Source organism: Squalius cephalus, assembly GCF_949319135.1.
Source record: "Squalius cephalus genome assembly, chromosome: 9".
Taxonomy (NCBI): Eukaryota; Metazoa; Chordata; class Actinopteri; order Cypriniformes; family Leuciscidae; genus Squalius; species Squalius cephalus.
Window position 1 is genome coordinate 4,667,218 of NC_137130.1, and position 19,365 is coordinate 4,686,582.

General features: G+C 36.7%; 1 protein-coding gene across 2 annotated transcripts in view; it reads right to left on the bottom strand.

Annotated features, from left to right (window-relative positions):
• cobll1b (cordon-bleu WH2 repeat protein-like 1b) overlaps nucleotides 1-19,365 on the bottom strand; it is a 58,879-nt gene that overhangs the window by 17,408 nt on the left and 22,106 nt on the right. The window contains exons 1-8 of one of the 2 annotated variants that reach the window (XM_079880335.1): nucleotides 18,059-18,156; nucleotides 10,391-10,582; nucleotides 6,885-7,092; nucleotides 4,658-4,883; nucleotides 4,481-4,531; nucleotides 4,190-4,287; nucleotides 3,720-3,941; nucleotides 2,578-2,716 (exon numbers count right to left, since the gene is read on the bottom strand). In XM_079880335.1, coding sequence (XP_079736461.1) covers nucleotides 2,578-2,716; nucleotides 3,720-3,941; nucleotides 4,190-4,287; nucleotides 4,481-4,531; nucleotides 4,658-4,883; nucleotides 6,885-7,092; nucleotides 10,391-10,482 — 1,036 coding nt within the window. In that variant the 5' untranslated portion in view covers nucleotides 10,483-10,582; nucleotides 18,059-18,156. Of the gene's footprint in view, nucleotides 1-2,577; nucleotides 2,717-3,719; nucleotides 3,942-4,189; nucleotides 4,288-4,480; nucleotides 4,532-4,657; nucleotides 4,884-6,884; nucleotides 7,093-10,390; nucleotides 10,583-18,058; nucleotides 18,157-19,365 lie in introns of those variants that run through there. The other variant, XM_079880334.1, reaches the window with a different exon arrangement.

A 19,365-nucleotide genomic window follows, 5' to 3' on the forward strand; every position in this document is an offset into this window, starting at 1 on the left:
GGTCCCTGGTTAGACAGCACTTTCTACTTCATAGAGAAAATGCATTTGACAAAACTACAGTATGTATTTTTATGAGTGCTGCTTTCATAGAGAAGTTTTCTCCAAAGACGTACACCCCTTCAACACAGCATGAGCGACATGCTCAACACTCCCATTAAAATCAACAAAGCTTTATAGCAAAGTTTGCAGCCATGCATGGATTACAACAGGACCGGTTTTGTTGCATCGCTCGCTTCCAGCGTGAATATTGATGAAAAGATTACATTTGTTTCATGGGTCAGAAAATATAATGAAAGCAAAAAGTCAATATGATCTTTTAAAAATCCAATCAACAGAATATAACTGATCTGAACAAGTGATTTACATAATAAATTAAGTTTATACAATTCTACTATGCCCTATTTCCTGTAGTAGAGGACTGGTGCACAGTCTTATGATAAACTGAATTAAAATGAACACATTATGCAAAACCTGAATACAGATAGATAGATAGATAGATAGATAGATAGATAGATAGATAGATAGATAGATAGATAGATAGATAGATAGATAGATAGATAGATAGACAGATGATAGATAGATAGATAGATAGATAGATAGATAGACAGATGATAGATAGATAGATAGATAGATAGATAGATAGATAGATAGATAGATAGATAGATAGACAGATGATAGATAGATAGATAGATAGATAGATAGATAGATAGATAGATAGATAGATAGATAGATAGATAGATAGACAGATGATAGATAGATAGATAGATAGATAGATAGACAGATGATAGATAGATAGATAGATAGATAGATAGATAGATAGATAGATAGATAGATAGACAGATGATAGATAGATAGACAGACATATGATAGATAGATAGATAGATAGATAGATAGATAGATAGATAGATAGATAGATAGATAGATAGATAGATAGATAGATAGATAGACAGACAGATAGATAGAAGGGGATGGATGGATATAGATAGATGGATAGATAGATAGACAGACAGATGATAGATAGATAGACAGACAGATGATAGATAGATAGACAGACATATGATAGATAGATAGATAGATAGATAGATAGATAGATAGATAGATAGATAGATTATTCATTATTATTTTAAATGAACTGGTAAAAAAGACAAACCGTGTCAAACTCATAAGCAGGCCCAGATATTATGCTCAAACTTAATTTAATAATCGTTAGGGAGCCGCAAACGTTCAATGGAATTGGAAACAGAATTGTCCAATTCCTCATGATTTCCATCCAGGGAAATGTCAGGTTGAACGTTTGCGTAATCACATTTGCTCATTTCAACCTCTGATGAAATGTCATATTTGTGTTTACACCCAGAAGGAACTCACACACACACACACACCACAGCTGTGGCCCATTTGCAACCGTTTGCCCGTACGTGTGTACGAGTGTGAGAAAGAGTCTAACTAATACAGCTGCAAACATTTAACCGAGTGTTACATCTAGTAAATTCTCACCAGCCCAGCCACCACCCAACTCAGGCACACCACAGCTCAGATCCGAAACCTAGACCGCTGCCTTCTGAGATTTAGATAGATTTAGATGTTAGAATGTTGCTAAGCTTTGCTAATGATACTCTAATAAACGGGACACACAAACATTGGGTAGTTTGATTCATAGCTACTTTTCAAATAATTAATAAAATCTATTTATATCCCCCCCGGCTTGTAGATCAAACCAGAGAAAGTGGTGATGGGTCTGTTCAACCACTAGGTGGAGACAAAACACACAGAGAGTCAAAGGCAACACACACTGGCTCATCTGCACTGTCCCCAAATGCCCACCCATTCAAAGTACAGCTGCTGTGCTCAATCAAGCCCTTTCACACACAAAATCCTCTGAATAATGACATAATAATAGCCTAAACTCTAAATAATAACTTTCTTTTTTACTTTTCCACCCACTGCCAACAGATTACAGAGCACAAAACATGATGAAATAGCCAAGATACTAAATTCTTGTTTCTTAGCTCATATAAACACAGGGTTTATATGCACTAAAATATTTTTTTTCTTCTTTTTCAAAATTAAACATTCTAAATAACTAATAATATAACTTTTTTTTTTTTTTAGGATAATGATAAAGTCTATACTTAATTTTTATTACAATTATAGCAGTTGTAGTTATAGTTTCTAAATGTGTTTGGCTACTCTTTTTATTTTATTTTCAATAGTTTGTTTTATAGAAACTATAATATAATATAATAATATATAAAGTAATATTCTATAAATGTAACTTTTTTAATAACTATAGTATTTTGTAGGAAAACTATATTAATATAATATAATATAGCAAAATTGTTTACATGGCAAAAAAAATTGCCTCCAGATGTTTCAATAATTAACAATAACATTACATTCTGTTTGTTAACATAAAGTGCTATTAAGTAATTGACTAATTTCAATTATGTAGTGAATCAGAATGTAATGATTGTGTGGATGCAGTGCACAGAAGTTATTGTTAACCATTTTGAGCCAAGAAACCCCCTGAAACTGCTGGTGAGCACAAGCATACTCTCAGAAAGCCTTCAGACCGACCTGTCATGCCTCTGTCCAGCGTGGTCTCATCAGGAGAGGCTGGGCTGCTCGAGGTGGGGGGCGGGGGGGCCTTACGCTTGGTGGAAGACTTCTTGAAGGACGACTCTGTCGAGGATCCCCGGCTCAGAGGGGCCGTATTCTTTGGAAAGCAGGCAGAAGGACAGTAATAAATGTGACATATAATTCCAAATATTTGGCAGTGGAAAACGTAACCACATTCCCTAATGACAAGGTGATGAAATGACTCAACCCAGCGCCGAGTTTACGTAGAAACAAAACAAATACTGTGAAAGCAAGGTTTAACCGCTCATTGTATTTGCAGAGTGCCGTTTACACATAGATACTTGGTCTTTGAACTGAGGTAGTGAAATAACAGGTTACCGAATCTTTTCTCTTTTCTTTAAAAGACTTCCACAACAATTTGAGTGTTTGGAAACTTAAAAATGTCTGAGTGTCCGTGCATATGTTTTATTTTCTATAGTTTGTTTTATAGAAACCAAAATAAAAAGCAAAACTTTATAAAATCAAACAAACAGATAAAATATAGTTTGTCAAGTATTTTTCTTTAAAAGACTTCCACAATAATGAAGGCTCATGTAGGCTTATGTACAAGCTTAAGTGTCCAAATGCTTTTTTGGGGTCACTGCATTTTGCACAACTAGTTCCAAACGTCTGAGACCACTAGTGAACATATCTGCTATTTTGTGTTCTTTTTCTAATTTAAAATAAATGTACAAAAATGTACACATTACAAGTCATATCAGAAAAACACATTTGTGTCTGAATTTGAGAATGTGTTAGTAACTGGATTGTGTGTCTTTTGCATTAATGATAGTAGCACTGGAGCTACATGAACAAAACCTGATGGTCATATTTCTCAAGCATGATTTATGAAGATCCACAGAGCATCTTTGAGCGTCAATGGAAGAATAACATATGACCGTCTGTACAAAGAGCCACAAAACCAGTCACTCAATTACTTGCATTTGATTAGTCCCCTAAGAATAGTGCAGAATTCTTCCTCAAAAACTTTGTTTACATGAAAATCTTTCAATCTGATCTCAGACTTTTGGACTCCACTGCATGTTCAAGCCAAGTTTTCCTAGTAAATATTAACTGAATCCCAGAACAGCGCTACATACCTGGTTACCATCGGGATGCACAGCCCCGTGGTTATGACTGAGGTCACTAGGCATGCTCTGCGACATCATGCAAGGTGGCAACGGGGCTCGTCTTTTCTTTGGCATGTCGGAGGGCATGGTATTGGAATCGTACGTAACCGGTGAATGCGTGCTGAAGGAACTCATGCTGACCGGCCTCTGTTTCCTGTGCACTGGAGATGCTGGTGCACTCACGGTCATAGACTTTAACGAGAGACAGCCAATCGTAAGTCAGCACACTCCCAACCAGTCCCACCGGTGAGCCAATCACAATTAAGTAAAGTCTTTAACAATTTGCATAAAACAAATATGACCACTGGTGCTCAGGGAATGTTTACAAAGAAATTTAAAACACACATGCCTTTGACCTTATCTTAACGTCACCAAAAAAAGAATAATCTCAAAGCATGTTATCGTTCTTTGTTAAATACATATAGGATTTCATAACTCACCTGTTCAGATTGCTTCTTACTTCCTTTCCGAAATAAGCTGAATGTCCGCTTATTTTCTTTCTCCCTCCTGATTTTCTCTTTCCCATGATGAAATATTTCTGTGATTTAATGCATTTAGTAGTTAGACAGTATTCATGTCTTACTTAAAGGAATAGTTCATGCAAAAATAAACAATATTTCAACTTTATATCATTTTAGAATTTAGAATAAAATGAGGGTGAGTAAATAATAACTTTCATTTCAGATTAACTATTCTTTTAAAATGGAAAACGTAATGTTAATGTCACTAACCTGAGTGAGTAGGAGATGGAGGCAGACTTATAGGACTTCCAGGGCTAATAACTGCGAGAAAAGAAGCAAACCCAAGAGCACAGTATAATGAAAATCTCAATGTCACCTTATGAAAACCAGTCCTGCATGACTGAGTCATTTTAATGTACTTAGCATAAACACACACTGGGCTCTGACCTCGGGTGTCTCTTGCATACACTTCCCTCAGACCGAAGTCATTGAGGGAGCTTCTCAGGTCCAAAGCGTCTTCCGAGTGGACGTTTCGTAGTAAAACGGTGGTCTGCGGGTCAAATTCACATTTCTCACAGATAGCCGGAAGCAGTTCTCGTAGAGGAACCCGAGGACTCACCCTGAGAATGGTTTTCTGGGTTTTCTTGTAGTTTATCACTAATCGTACAGTTGCCTGAAAGAGAAGAGAGAAGAAAAATAAGTACAGCAAGAGTGTGTATGTGAGTGGGGGGGATTTTTTTAGCATTTTAATTTAGATTAGGATTAGATTATTAATTAATATTATTTTTTTTATTTAATACTCAAGTCATCATGTGGTCCTGTTGGAAGTTTGCTGAGGCCCCCTGGTTTAGATTTGTTGTTAAAAACCCTTTTTATAAAAAGCCACATGCTTTTTTGTTTTGCTGTAATGTGATATTGTTTGTCATCCGTTATGAAGTGGATTGTTAGTATGCTGTACAGCCATGCTCTGCTTCTTTCAATCATCTAGATAAAACAAATATGCCTTTATTCGTGACTAAATGAACAAATGTCAACATGAAAATGACTGAAGACTGTTTAAAGATTTACTTTTCTGCTTAGTCAACATCAAAATGGATCTTATTTACTTTCTAAATACATGTTTCTGGTTCATGTTTTACTGTTGCTAAAGTATATAGTATGTACTGTGCACAATATGCTAATTTTATGCATGTATTTTCTGTAATGTGAAGAATACAAGAGCACACAAATGAACCTTTCATTTACAGTGTGACAAATAAAACAGAAGTAATATCAGTCAAGCATTTGTTAAAGGGGTCATGACATGGACTTTTTATTTTATTTTAATATGTTCCTTGAGGTTCACTTATAATTTTATTTTCATCTTTTTGCACAAAGAAAACAAAACAAATATATATGCGGGGAGACTATTTTAAACCTTCATCCTGACCCTCTGTCTGACATAATCTGTTTTTAAGCGGCGGCTCCTTTAAGGCTTGTCAGTAAACAGCCACTGTTATGATTGGCTAACGTCAATGCATAGGATACAGTATCAACACCCCCGCTTGATATTGCATGTGAGCAAGTGTTTTGAAAACATTATCCAAATAAAACCATCATTTACAGACAATGCATTATAAAATAATTTACTCATGGTTGTGATGCAGCTGCTATCAGACTCAATACAACCGGCTGCTTCATATTTTAACAAAAGTTTCTTTGCAAACTTTCCATTACACTGTGCCTCGTTTACAAAACAAAATGTTCCGTACAAACATATCGGTACAAACATATTCCTCTCCACCAATAGTTGTACCATGTTGTAAATCTGAAAGCACTATATAAATGCATCATTCATTCATTCATTCATATAGTTATTCTACGCGATCCATGATGCATTTAAAATTAACCATCTACTTATTTACGACGCTGGGATCCTTCTGAAGTATGTACAGAGGAGCAAACACTCTGATTAAACTTGATGCGCCAAATGTTCTTTCCCTCTTCCATTTGTCCTGTTGTCGACAGACTCAAGTGCGTGGAGTGTCAGAAACTGAACACACATCTGTATACGGTATCAGTGTAGACAGCATCAGTGATTATAATGGCTTCTAATTGCTTTTGACGCGACGCTCACATCCAATGTAGGCAAATGTCAGCCGTTTAGCGACTGAATGCCAGTGGGCGGGTCTATGGTGTGATGATGTATAATTATTTGTCAGTCTTGCTCTGGAGGCGGGCATATGCACGTTTTTGACATTGTTACGCGTGGTTATAGTAAGAGCATGAATCAGAATCAGTGAAAAGTAAATTTTAAATAGGCATTAAATAAAACTCCAAAATAGCCAATGTTATATACAAGATGAATACTGATTAAAACATTTATTGGTTGAATTCAGAATAGCACGCTAGCATACTACTATTAGTGTCGTAGAGAACGGTCGAGTGATAAGCCACTGTTTGCAATAGTGCATACTGTTTCACATACTGCATTTATTTAAAAAATAAATAATAAGATCATAAATGATTAACTTTGCAACATTGCCACTGTTATTGAACTGAATTAGATCAACACTGACCTAAGAGTGTTGAGCTGAATACTGACACTATTATCTTTATAGAGCTGAAGTCGTTTCACAATCAATTTTGATTTCTTTGTGTTTAATTCATGTTTAAGGTACAGTGGTGTATAAACCTCAGGCATAAGTGATCCTGTCCTTTTGATTTTTTCTTCCATGCCTTTCGGTTTTAGCAGGATCTTCTCAGCCTCTAGGGCTCCGATAAGGGCGTTGGGTTTGAACTTCACATTGTTCCTGTTGGTGGTGACGAGCTCTATGGTGTGGCCAGAAGGGTTCAGGTGGTACTTTGCACAAAGCATGACCAGCAGGTCCATCATGGGTTTGCTGAAAAACATGCAAAAGCAGAGCAGACTTCAATTGCTATCAATCATTCTGTTAACATCTCATTTTGTGTTTAACAGAAGACATAAAATTGGGTTGGAATGATATGAAGTTGAATACATGGGGACAAAAATGCAATTTTTTGGGTGAACTTTTCCTTTAGGACACAAGCATCTGTGTTTTACGATTTCAAAAAGTTATGAAAGATATTTTTTTCCATTATATTTTGTTGTTGAATGAAAGCCAAAGCCCCAGGAAACATGTGACTCAGACACACGCTTTGTTATCTGTGAAGTATCAAGGATTTGCATTAATGCTGTTTTGCTGCAGGGAAGTCTTACATGGCAACCCATATCAAGGAAGTTAAATTGATTGTTTTTCAAGTGTTCGTGACAATAACAATATAGTCATATGAACAGAGAAATTCTGAAGAAATTGTGCAAGCCTTTCTTCCCTATATATATATTAAAAAAAACGATATTCCATGGAACACACAGGTTTGTTATAAATAATGAGTAATTAAAGACAGAATTTTCATTTTTCGTTATTCCTTTAACACTGCATTTCCAAACAGTGAGGATCATTTCAAATGTGGTTTCTTTTCCATTGACTCCTGTAAGGCTTCAGTGAAAACTATGACCTATATGCTTGACACATTGCACACTGAAAGTGTGGAAAATCCTTTCGAGACAGCTTATGACACAAAAAGCTTTCCAGCTGCTTTTGGAATTCTAGGATCTGAGAAACCTTTGGAAACACAGAGCCAATAATTTAATCCCGCTAAGAAGCAGGCCAGCAAATCTGGGTGGCACACATTTAGAAAAGCAGGTGAAGAATTGGATTATTAATGCCTTTATGTTGAATTTGGTTTCAGTTTTAGCATTAAGCAGGCAAAAAGTGGAACTTAGGGAAAATTAGGTTTCATACAGGTGATCGGGATCAAAGAACAGATTGAAACAATGATTAAATGTGATGACTGATTGTCTGAAATCTGAAATCAGGTTTGTGCCAGGAAATAGAAATAATACTTTAGCAACACAATGTAAAAGCACAAATAGTGCAGTCTAATTTGTGGAAAAAATTATGGATGGATGGATGGATGGATGGATAGACAGATAGACAGACAGACAGATAGATTCATTGTTAGATAGATAGATAGATAGATAGATAGATAGATAGATAGATAGATAGATAGATAGATAGATAGATAGATAGATAGATAGATAGATAGATAGATAGATAGATAGATTTGTGTATCTGTCTAAGTAATGCTATTAATATCTTAGTAATGCTATTAATATTCAAGTAATGCTATTAATATCCAAGAGTAATGCTATTAATATCTATATCTATTTAGCCAAGTTTAAGTAAATCCCACTGGCACATCTTTAACAGTTGAGATGAAGCGTCGAGGACAGAAAACACCCTGACCCTAAACACGGCCCAAAGAGCACAGCAAATGATCCAACTGCTGAAATCGATCAAGTGTTTAATGATAATCACAAACAGCATAACGAGATGCAGTATTACTCTAACGTCATTTTGTCCCCAAACCAACCCAGATTAGTTGCAGGAGCTCTGAGAAACACGCTGCCCCACCCAGCTGACTCACTGAGGCAATCATCTGATTAGTTTCATAACAGCAATCATCTGAGAATCTTCATGATCTCACATACAGCACGGCTCAGAGATTAACACCTTCCATGCAGAAGTGTACCATAATCATTAAAAGTAAAGTTCCGTAAAATCGTCTCAGCTTTTGAGAATTTTTGTATTAAGTTAATAGTTGTAATAAAGTATAATAATCCGTAACGGTTCAGGTTGTTAGGGCTACAGAAACGGACACAGCTGCAAGTAAACCAATGTTTCATGTGCTCATGCTCAGGCTGTAATTTTTGCAATGTTTATTCCATCCTGCCAAACATGCGCCATGTTCAAAATAGTTTGTAGGCAACATGATTACATCATCATAAACTCTCTGAACAGTGGTATTTGAATAAGTAAAGGACCAGATTTGTAAGATCATGAGAGATGATACAGTATCTGAGCTGTGTCAGGAGTGCTACTACCCATTTGTTAACGGGTACACAACATTAACGTAGCCAACGTGTTTGGCATCGTGGCCTAATAAAGAGTTTTGCAAAAGCAACAAATGTCCAGTCTTGTGTCTAAAGGTTTGCCAACAAACTCCTCAAGCACATCTGTATATTGTAATTTTGTTTACAATGTAATTTTTCTAAAATATTTGGCAATTATTACTTCTAGATGAAGGGAAACTCAAACCAAAGACAGCACAATCTTTTTCAATGTTGTTTGCAGAGCACAATGCTGTGACATTATTTAACGCTGAAGAGTGTTTTTAAAGAATATATGTTGAATAAAGTTAGCTTTTCTTATCCAACTAGCAAATTTTGTTCATGTTTTAAGCTTAAACTTAATTTAATTTAGTTATTTATGCTTTAAAAAACTTTTTGAAAATGGGGCACAAAAACAAACATATTAAAAGCACAGTGGAGCGATAAACGGTTGATAAAGTAAAAATTTTACAAAAAAATAAATAAAAAATTGGAATAAAAAAAAGCATTAAACGAAAATATTAAATTTCGCCTTGGCAACTAACTAAAAAAAAAAGTACTAAAACTGATACAAGAATAAATTAGAGCTAAATAGAATATTAAAATATGTTTTTAAAAATTATAATAATAAAAGCATATAACAAAATTACTAAAGCTTCAACTAAAATTAACATGAGCTAAAACTAAAAAACTAAACCTAAAAGCTAATCTAAAATATTAATAAATACTATGATAGTATATAAATAATACTAAAATAGTGAGCGGTTCAAGTATTATTAATCATTTTTGATTGATATGTTAAATTTGAGACTTTTAACGGTCTTAAATTTTGAAATATCTTTAAGAATTCACGGGAACTCCGACTATATTGTTAAATCACTTTGACTTTTCATTTCTCTGTCAGCTATTTGTGTTTATTTCTGTTCAAAGACTCTTATCTTGAAGCTTTTCTATTCCTGGCATATCATTGTTCAAGTTTCCTGTGTTTATGGCCTGTATCCTTTAGTTTCTTTTGGTTTCAATAGTGACCCACTGAGTTCACCTGCGTCTAGTTAAGTTGCTCGATTTCGATGCTTGTTTATTTGATTAAAACTGTTCCTCGTCTCTTCTCTTCCTTCATCTTCCCGGCTTAAAATGTAACATCTTTACCAAGTGAACTCCTAACCAGCCTCCAGCAGTTTTACAAATCCAGCTGTACCTAAAACACAACCAACAAAACCCCTCACCTGCCATGGACCACGACGGTCTTCTCCACCCCTCCAGGTAGGACCACGGTGAGCGTTAAATCCTTCTCCAGCAGGTTTTCCTTCTGGTCCATGGCAGGGTGAGGGTATGCTGGGAGCTTGTGGCTCAGCAATGGAGCATCCAGGCTTTTCTGGACAGGAGGAGGAGGAGGTGCTTTGCTTTTCAATGATCTCCTGTTAAACAAAGAGAAAACGGATTAAAAACATCAAAGTGTCATAAGAATGTTCTGTTGAATTTATGAGTAGTAGGTGCAGAAAGCAATTTCTGAGAAACTTGATATTTGGAATCAGCCCAAACAAACACACCCCCTCCCTTCATCGCTCCGTCCCCAAAATACACAAACACGCAACGCAAGAGTGGATGTCTCTTTCATAGCTGAAGCAAAACACTAGTCGCCAGACACTAATGCTCGGTTAATGTAGCAAAAACACTGTCCTGTTAAACACACTATATTTAGAGAAAAATTACTGTAAGACTGTAGTGTAAATACTAACGCATGCTACATGACACATTTTGCAACACAATAGCATAAAATTGTGCAGCTCATTTCCATTTGCATGCATGCAATTGCTTTTGGCTGCTGTGACTTTACACTTCTACGTAAATACCATCTTTGCATGTGAAATAAGGCCTGCATGTCTGCTGTCACATCCAAAATAGTTTTTAACCCCATCCTCATTCAAAAACAGAACACTGTCAGAAAGATATGCAAAAATGTTATCATTAGGGGTACAACAGCTTGTCACAAGGGCAATACCCTGTTAAAATGACAACTTTGTAACTTATTTACCCCTAAAAAGTTCATAGTAGTACCTTAGTGTACATATTAGTACTTTGGAGTAGGTTCTACTATGAACCTTTTAGGGGCAAATAAGGTACAAAGTTGTCATTTTAAGGATACAGCTATTGCACCCATACTTTTTCTGACAGTGCATGTTTGCAAAGCCTACATATATCATAATAATGCACGCTGAGACATGCCACTGTAAAGCACAGGCCGATTTATAATGCAAAGCTAGAAATAGTACAATGTTTGGCAAACTTTTCCTCATTTTATGCTTAATTATTTCCTGTTTAAGAATAATAGTAGCCTATCTATCCTTCTTCCTGCGCATTACCTCACCATGACTGGACACACTAAAAAAGGTCAATGACGTGTAAGTGTGGTCATGTGTGACCGTCTCAGACTAACGTTTCAAATTTCAAAACAGCATTTTTTTTCACAGCTCTAATTGAATTAATACTCTTTTTGGACTGGGAGGACATCAGGGCTGAGCTCGTCTCTTACCTCAACAGTTCAAGGAACATTATGACCCCTTTAAATCTCATTAGGCCAAGCACTATACGACACTGTCCAAAAACTTTGTTGCTCAGTGTGGTCAATTTTAGGTTATAGGGCATTGAACACCTCAGGCTGTATTACGCCATATGAAGCAGAATGGTTTTGTTTGCATGTTAAATTAATCCAAATATGATGACTCCTGAGAGATGAGAAAATGAATGAACGTTCTGTTCTGCAAAAACAATAATGGTGGGAATCAGAAACACAATAAATCACCACCTGCTGTTCACAAATGTCTCTAAACAGCAGACAATATTTTATATGAACTACCTGATTTTTATTTGATTTACAGTATAAGATTCCCTGTGGAGAGTCAGGAATAGTACAGGCCTAAGGAGCAGAGCGTAAACATTACGCAGGAAGTTGGGAAAGCCCCTGAAATGTGTGCATTAGCATAGCGTGTTATGTTTGAGTTGGTAGGGCAGGCCAAAGTAAACACAAGGGTTTCTGACACGGTAAGCAGACACATTTAAAACACACGTTTCAAATAGCAAACGTCCCATTAGTGTCTACCAAAGTGCTCATCAACATACATCTGAAGATTTATTTGCACAAATGGTGTTTTTCTTCAAAGGTGCCGTGGCTCGTCCAATCAGAATTCAAGATTCATTGAATTTAATTGTATTATGTGTTATGAAAACACCAAAATAACAAAACACAGCATTGCACGTATCTTTCATAGAAAAGGCAATACCAGAATGCATTAAGACAAAAACAAATAATCCAAAATGGTAGTTTTTCTCTCTCTTCTTTCCATTTGTATCTGTTTCGACCTGAAAGGACTTTAATGCAGTGGATTGAGAGGAATATTATGAATATAAAATGACTTTTAATGGGATCATTTCAAACAGTAAATAGAGCCATGGGCCTTGAAGGCTCAAATCAGTCGACCAACTCACATGCACAAACATCGACCGAGACACAATGTTGATTTTTCAAGGTTTCACAACTGTCCACTTCTTTAACCATAACAGCTTTATCAAACCTCTCTGTAATTCCTGAATACTGTCTCTCAGGTAATAGCCTAATTTATAGTTAACAAACATTATCGCCCAGTGAGTGATATACAGTATAAGTTGAATATGGTACATCCAACTTTACCTGTACATACAATACACTCATGTAAACCAATACTATATAGCAAATCTCGACAGCATGATTGATATCACTGCAAAATATAAACTATATTAATTATTGCACAGCTTTATATATAAAAAGTTGGCTGCAACTTAAGTATATCAAACTTTATCTGCATAGTGTGTACTCACGTAAAGCGTTATATATATATATATACACACACAGTATGAATTATGAGTTGCAGGGAGCATAGGCTAAATCTTCTGAAACATTTTTTTTGAGAAATAAATACTAAGTTTATGGTAACATTTACTATTACTCCTGTACCCTTTATGTGAAATGTAAAGTCTGAGTCCTGAACCAAAACCTGTTGAGAACCAGTTCTCTTCTTACCTTTCTAAATATGTGCCCAAATCGGAATATTCCAGATTTGTGATGCATTTATTCTAGTCAAAGGAACTTAAACTGTACACTAGTGAGATGAGAGGTACACACGTGGCAGTGGTTTTGCTGTCAGCTGAATTTAAATGACAAAGAGCTTCATGGAAACATCTGACAGCATGCATGCATTGTGTGACTTGTTTTGTTGACATGAGAGGCTTGCATGTAAACATGCGACCGGGCTGCAGACAAAAGCTGACATGTTGACTGACTACTTTTGATGCTGTTTTGGGGGGAATCTGTGGGATGGACTTAAAGGGATATTTCACAGATGGAAAGATAAATGTGTATTTAAATTGGGTCATTTATGTAGTAGAAATGTGAAATTATTTTAGAAGTTGGTGCCTTCTAGACTGAGAAAAGCCAGAAAATGTATTTTTGGCTCATGTGGATAAAAGACAACAACTCCCAGAATGCACTTGCTTCGCTGCCCTACGAGGCCACTCCCAAGCCACACCTACTGGTTACAGAGGGCAGTATCGGAAGAAATGATACAACTAGGCTACTAGTCGACTGGAAACTGAAAAGACGGCGTTTTATCGTGAGATCCCCCTGTGGGCGGGTTGAAGACATGCAGAACGAGCTCCTCCTACTGGCTGGAGTCTCTCGCCTCTGGACAAAAAAGCCTCTGATGAGATAAATGACGATTTTTGCGTCATCTGAGGTTTTTTTCCAGACACCCAATACAGAAATCTCTCGTCTCAGGTGGACATGAGGGAGGGAAGCACGGTCATTCGAAAATACTACCCGGTTTCTACTGATACAAAGCTTAATGCTAATCAGTGAAGTATCCCTTTAAGCACAGCTGTGAATCTGAAAGTATAAGCAAATGATGGACGTTTGGGCCTGTATATTATGACTATGAAAGTCTGATCACAGTGAGTGGATCTGGAGACTATTTGACAACCATCTCCGAACAGTGAATGACACACCGGCGTGTCGGAGCTTGACTGAAGGAAGGCCTTTTCCAGTGACACATCGCTTGAGATCTAAACTCATTCATCATCAGCACAGATAGCTATCATTAAACACAACCACATATCTTCAATAAACTACAGCTCTCACACAAACGCATGCATGCTTTGCTCACAATGGAAAAGCAAAAAAAATGATCTTTTGGAGTAACGAACTTAAAAAATCTGCTTTTTTGTAACTTGAACTGAAAAACATCACATGAAATCAGATTTGTCAAATTAGTAAAAAATGTGTTTACAAACTTGATGCGAACCACATTTGTATAATGTATGCTTTTAAATCCAGTTACAAGCCGATTTTCAAAAGGCAAATTAGATTTTAAGTAGTTTTTTTGTCATGTAGAATACAACATAGACTACAAAAGTTTGGGGTCGGTAAGATTTCTTAATGTTTTTTTTTAAACAAGTCTCTTATACAGTAAAAACAGTTACAGTGTGAAATATTATTATCATTTATCAACTGTTTTATATAAATATTTGCATTTTTTTCTTTTAATCTAATTCATTCCAGTGATTCAATGTCTTCAGTGTCACATGATCCTTCAGAAATCATTCTAATATGCTGATGATTTGCTGAAGAAACATTTATTATTATCACTGTTGAAATAGTTGAGCTGTTTAATATTTTTGTGGAAACCATGACAATTTTTAGTGCAAACACCATCTTATAAACTGATGGAGAATGCAACTGTAATCAATTAAGTCGGGTTAACAGCATGATGTCATTTAAAACTCACTTAATGACCAGCAGAGTGAAGAAACATGACTAATGTCTCAGTGAATGCTTGCACACATAATTTAATTCATTAATAAGCCAAACCCGCAATGTCTCAATGCATAAACTCAAGAGACATTTGGTCACATAAGGGCACTTCAGATCGCACCTCAACTCTGATATATTCAAAACACCTGTTGTGGGGGGAAAATATCTGAACAACATGTGCATGCGAGTCCTCAAAACAAGAGCGAGGCAAGGCAAAGGCCGCCATGCGTTCACCATACAGATCCTAACGCTGGGTAATCTTATCACAGTGACGACTCAACACACACAGCATTTTTAGCCTATCTCAGATCATCAGACATCAGTAAACTAAGGTCGTAAGGCTCATTACTGGAATATTTGAAATACCAGCACAGACCCCATCCCCCCCCCCCCCAATGTGAATACATTTCCCCCAAATTGAAGTATGTAATGATGAAAACTCTTATATTTGAGCTTTTTCTCGTCTAGATTCCAGTTCTGCTTACTCTGGACATCTACTAACTTTCATCCTTGGATGCTTTTAAAAGCTATGGATGACATTCACAATACAACGAAAATACTGTTTACCAACAAACATTTAGCAACTACATGTCTATGTTCTTCAGGAATTCTAGAAAAGAGCTGTTTCATATTCGTGAGCTAAAAATATCCCCCAAAAAATACTGTGAGGCTGAAAAAAGCCATCTTCAAAATATTATTTGAGATTACAATTAGGATCAATGGATAAACTTAGAATTGTTGTTGCAAATAGCTGATTTTAGCCTAAAGCGCCAAATGCATTGACAAATATAAGACCAAATACATCCAAGTCTCAGCAACACCAACTCAGCAATTAAAAATGTTTATTATATACGTCTTGGCATTACTTTGAAATCTAATAAATTCAAAATATGATTTACTTTTAAATGCCATATTTCTCATAATTAATACTAAAATTTTAAACAGGTCATTAGAGCCGTAGCGCTGCTCACATTTATCAAGTGGGGGTTTACCATTGTGTATTAATTTGTCACAGTAATTTCATCTGTTTGGTGTGATATTCACACACAAGCTTAAAACGCGTGGCATGGGCAGTGGAAAACACAAGATGTCGAGATGCACTTCTTAAAAATTAAACTTGAGCACTGTGTTTTTAAAACGAGACGCTGTTAAAGATGCTAGCGCATTTACGTAAGCAATGGAAGAGTAGCGCAGTGGAACTGAAAAACACGTTTTGTGTTCATTGATACAGCCAACAACAGAACATTCTGATTGTTTATCACGTAGCTGAGACATTCATGTTTTTCCACTAGCTGTTATAGTGAGGAGATAAACATGGCAGATTGTGTACAGACTTTGCTAATAGGGCAGATTTCGGCACCAGTCGGGGGCGGGGCTTGCGTAGGAAAAGCGAACGACTCATTTTGAGACACTGTTTATGATTCATAGGGAACATAAAAAGGAGCGGGTTGATTTTTACCATCGTAGGGTGGTTGTATACACACACTGCCAACACACATTTATGTTCAAACACCATGTAAAAGTGAATTTTGCATAATAGGTGCCCTTTAAAGAACTTAATGGGCAAGAAAGCCATCAAGTTTCATAAATTCAGAAAGTTGTGAGTATGAGATAGATTTTAACAGTGTCATTGGTTTAAATTGAACTATATAAAAACCACTGAACACCATTAAAAGGCTGAAAATTGTAATATAAATAATATGTAATACACTTGTAAAAAAAATTAAGTTTGTGATTTCTGAAGGATCATGTGATACTGAAGACTTCAGCAATGGCTGCTGAAAATTCAGCTTTAAATCACGGGAATAAATTTCATTTAACATATATTCACATTGAAAACAAGTAGTTTAAAATTGTAATAATATTTCACAACATTACTGATTTTACTGTAATTTTGATTAAATAAATAAAGCCTAATTAATAAATGAAAATAAATAACCTAACCATTAACACCCATTCAAACCTGAAATAAGCATTAATTACATCACCTTTAGTCCTTTAATCACTCTAAACTCATTAAAGTGAGAGAGAGAGGGTGTGTGTGTGTGTGTGAGAGAGAGAGAGAGAGAGAGAGAGAGAGACAAACAAAAAATATTTTTTGACTTCCTACCATTCAGAACTAAAACACAGAGGCAATGAGTCTTTTGTTAATATTATCAGCTAAGCAGGCATTAAGTGTTTGCCGCCCATTTCCAACAACTTTATTAAATGCTGTGTGGTCCTGTGGGCGGCTGTGAGCCAGCTACAGTAGCCTAATTAATGTTTACAATACTTACTCAGCAAAGTCCACTTGCGTTATTAAAGCGCTCAGGGAGAGTGCGGCTATCTGGGGTCACCTGAAATCACTAATACACGTATTATACTGGGAAACAACAGCATGTAGAAGTACTTCAGGGGGAACCGACACTCAGACTGCTCGAATTCCTCGCATTCTGCATTACTGCAGCTGCCATGCGAGGAGCGACAGATGCAATGCTTTGTGGAATTTCATTATCCGAAGGATCAGGCTAACTGTAGTCTGAGATTGTTGGGAGAATGTTTCAAAAGCTTGCATGTTTGCCGAGTAAATCTGGGACAAATGAGCGGGGGTTTCCTTGCGTCCTACTTGGGCATTGTGACTGGCTGCTTCCAGCATTGGCCCTTTGGGGAAAAGGTGGGTTTGTGTTGTAAGAGCTGAACAATATCCAAAAGACACCTTCCTGATTCACAGCGGACTCCATCCGGGATATTTTAGGAACAATGCAGTTTAACTTTACCGCTTTACTTCATAAACTTCAAACAAACTTTGCAACCCAACAACACACAATTATATAAAAGTCCAGTTACTTATTTTCCAGGTAAATCCAAAACACACACTTAAGGTACGGTCGTGTGACTGGTTTCACGAGTTAGAGTAAACAAGGTAGAATAAACTAACACATTTTGCCCTGAGTGACATGAACATGCATGAACAAGACCTGCAAAAGGATTTGCATTACAGTTACCTGCCCTACAGGTACAACACAAGGACAGTCATTCATTAAACCTAGATTCTGACACCGTTGTTTCTTACCTCCAGTGCTGCAGTGTGAAATTCCTCTTTTAAGTCACCTCACATATCCCATTGACCCACACAGTCAGTCAGTGAACGAGTAAGACACGACTAGAGAAAGATTCTGCCCAAAAGTGGCAGGCCCACCTTTAGGCCACGCCCCTTTATGACATCAGACTCCTCATTGGCCTGTCAGACAAACCTCTGCTATGAAAGTGTGTGTGTTAAAGTCAAGCCGAGCAGCTGATCATGGCCAAAGATGTGTAATCAGCTTTGTGTCTCCACTCTGTAAACTCAAAGGCTGGTGGGTAACAGAATGGCATTGGCCATTCAGTGATTGATGAAATGCCATTGCGCTAATGCAATCAAGTCTTATCGCTTTCAGCTATGTTTGCTTTGCTGTTATCAAACCCACGATGCAAGCATGCACACTTGAGTACACTGAAGTCGATGGAAACGGCACACTGCAAGGACGGAGAGAGAGTCGTGTGAAAAAAGTTAAGAAAAGAAGGTTTGCTGCAGATGTAAGCATTCATTGAAAGGCGGCTCCCCGGTTTCCAACATTTTTATATAATTTCAGCATGATCCAGCTCTTTCCACACCCTCGAAAACTGACCTTACTCATTCCTATCCATCAAACGAACCGCTTAGGCTTTCTCTATGTATGCAAACTTACAAGAGTAGGAATGCAAGCAGGCGTCCGTTAAAAAAGTTTCTTGCAAACTTTGACCTGCAAATTCATAGCTAAAATACAATCTTTTAGCACAAAGAATACAGAATGAATAAATGATAAAGCTGAGCAATTTGTAGGAAAGTGGAATATATCTTTTACTTTACATTTCAAATTCATTATTGCTATTTACAGTTATTTCTTTTATTAAAAACAGAAGCTCTAGAGTGTGATATAAAACCCTATTGACCATATGTGCATTCCAGATATCCGATATCAGTAATGCTTGTGTGTGTGTGTGTGTGTGTGTGTGTGTGTGTGTGTGTGTGTGTGTGTGTGTGTGTGTGTGTGAGAGTGCGTGTGTACGTGTGCAAGTGAATGAATGTGTGTTTGTTTGTGTGTGTGTGTGTGTGTGTGTGTGTGTGTGAGTGTGTGTGTATGTGAGTGAGTGCATGTATACGTGTGCAAGTGAATGAATGTGTGTTTGTGTGTGTGTGTGTGTGTGTGTGTGTGTGTGTGTGTGTGAGACGGCACGCGATGACTGGTCGGAAAGCAACGTGCAGTCTGACATGTTTCTTGTCCACGACACAACAAGATTTTCGGAGTCAAAATGGTGTAATCTGACACAGTGACTATCGTAACAGACAAAAAAATGGTG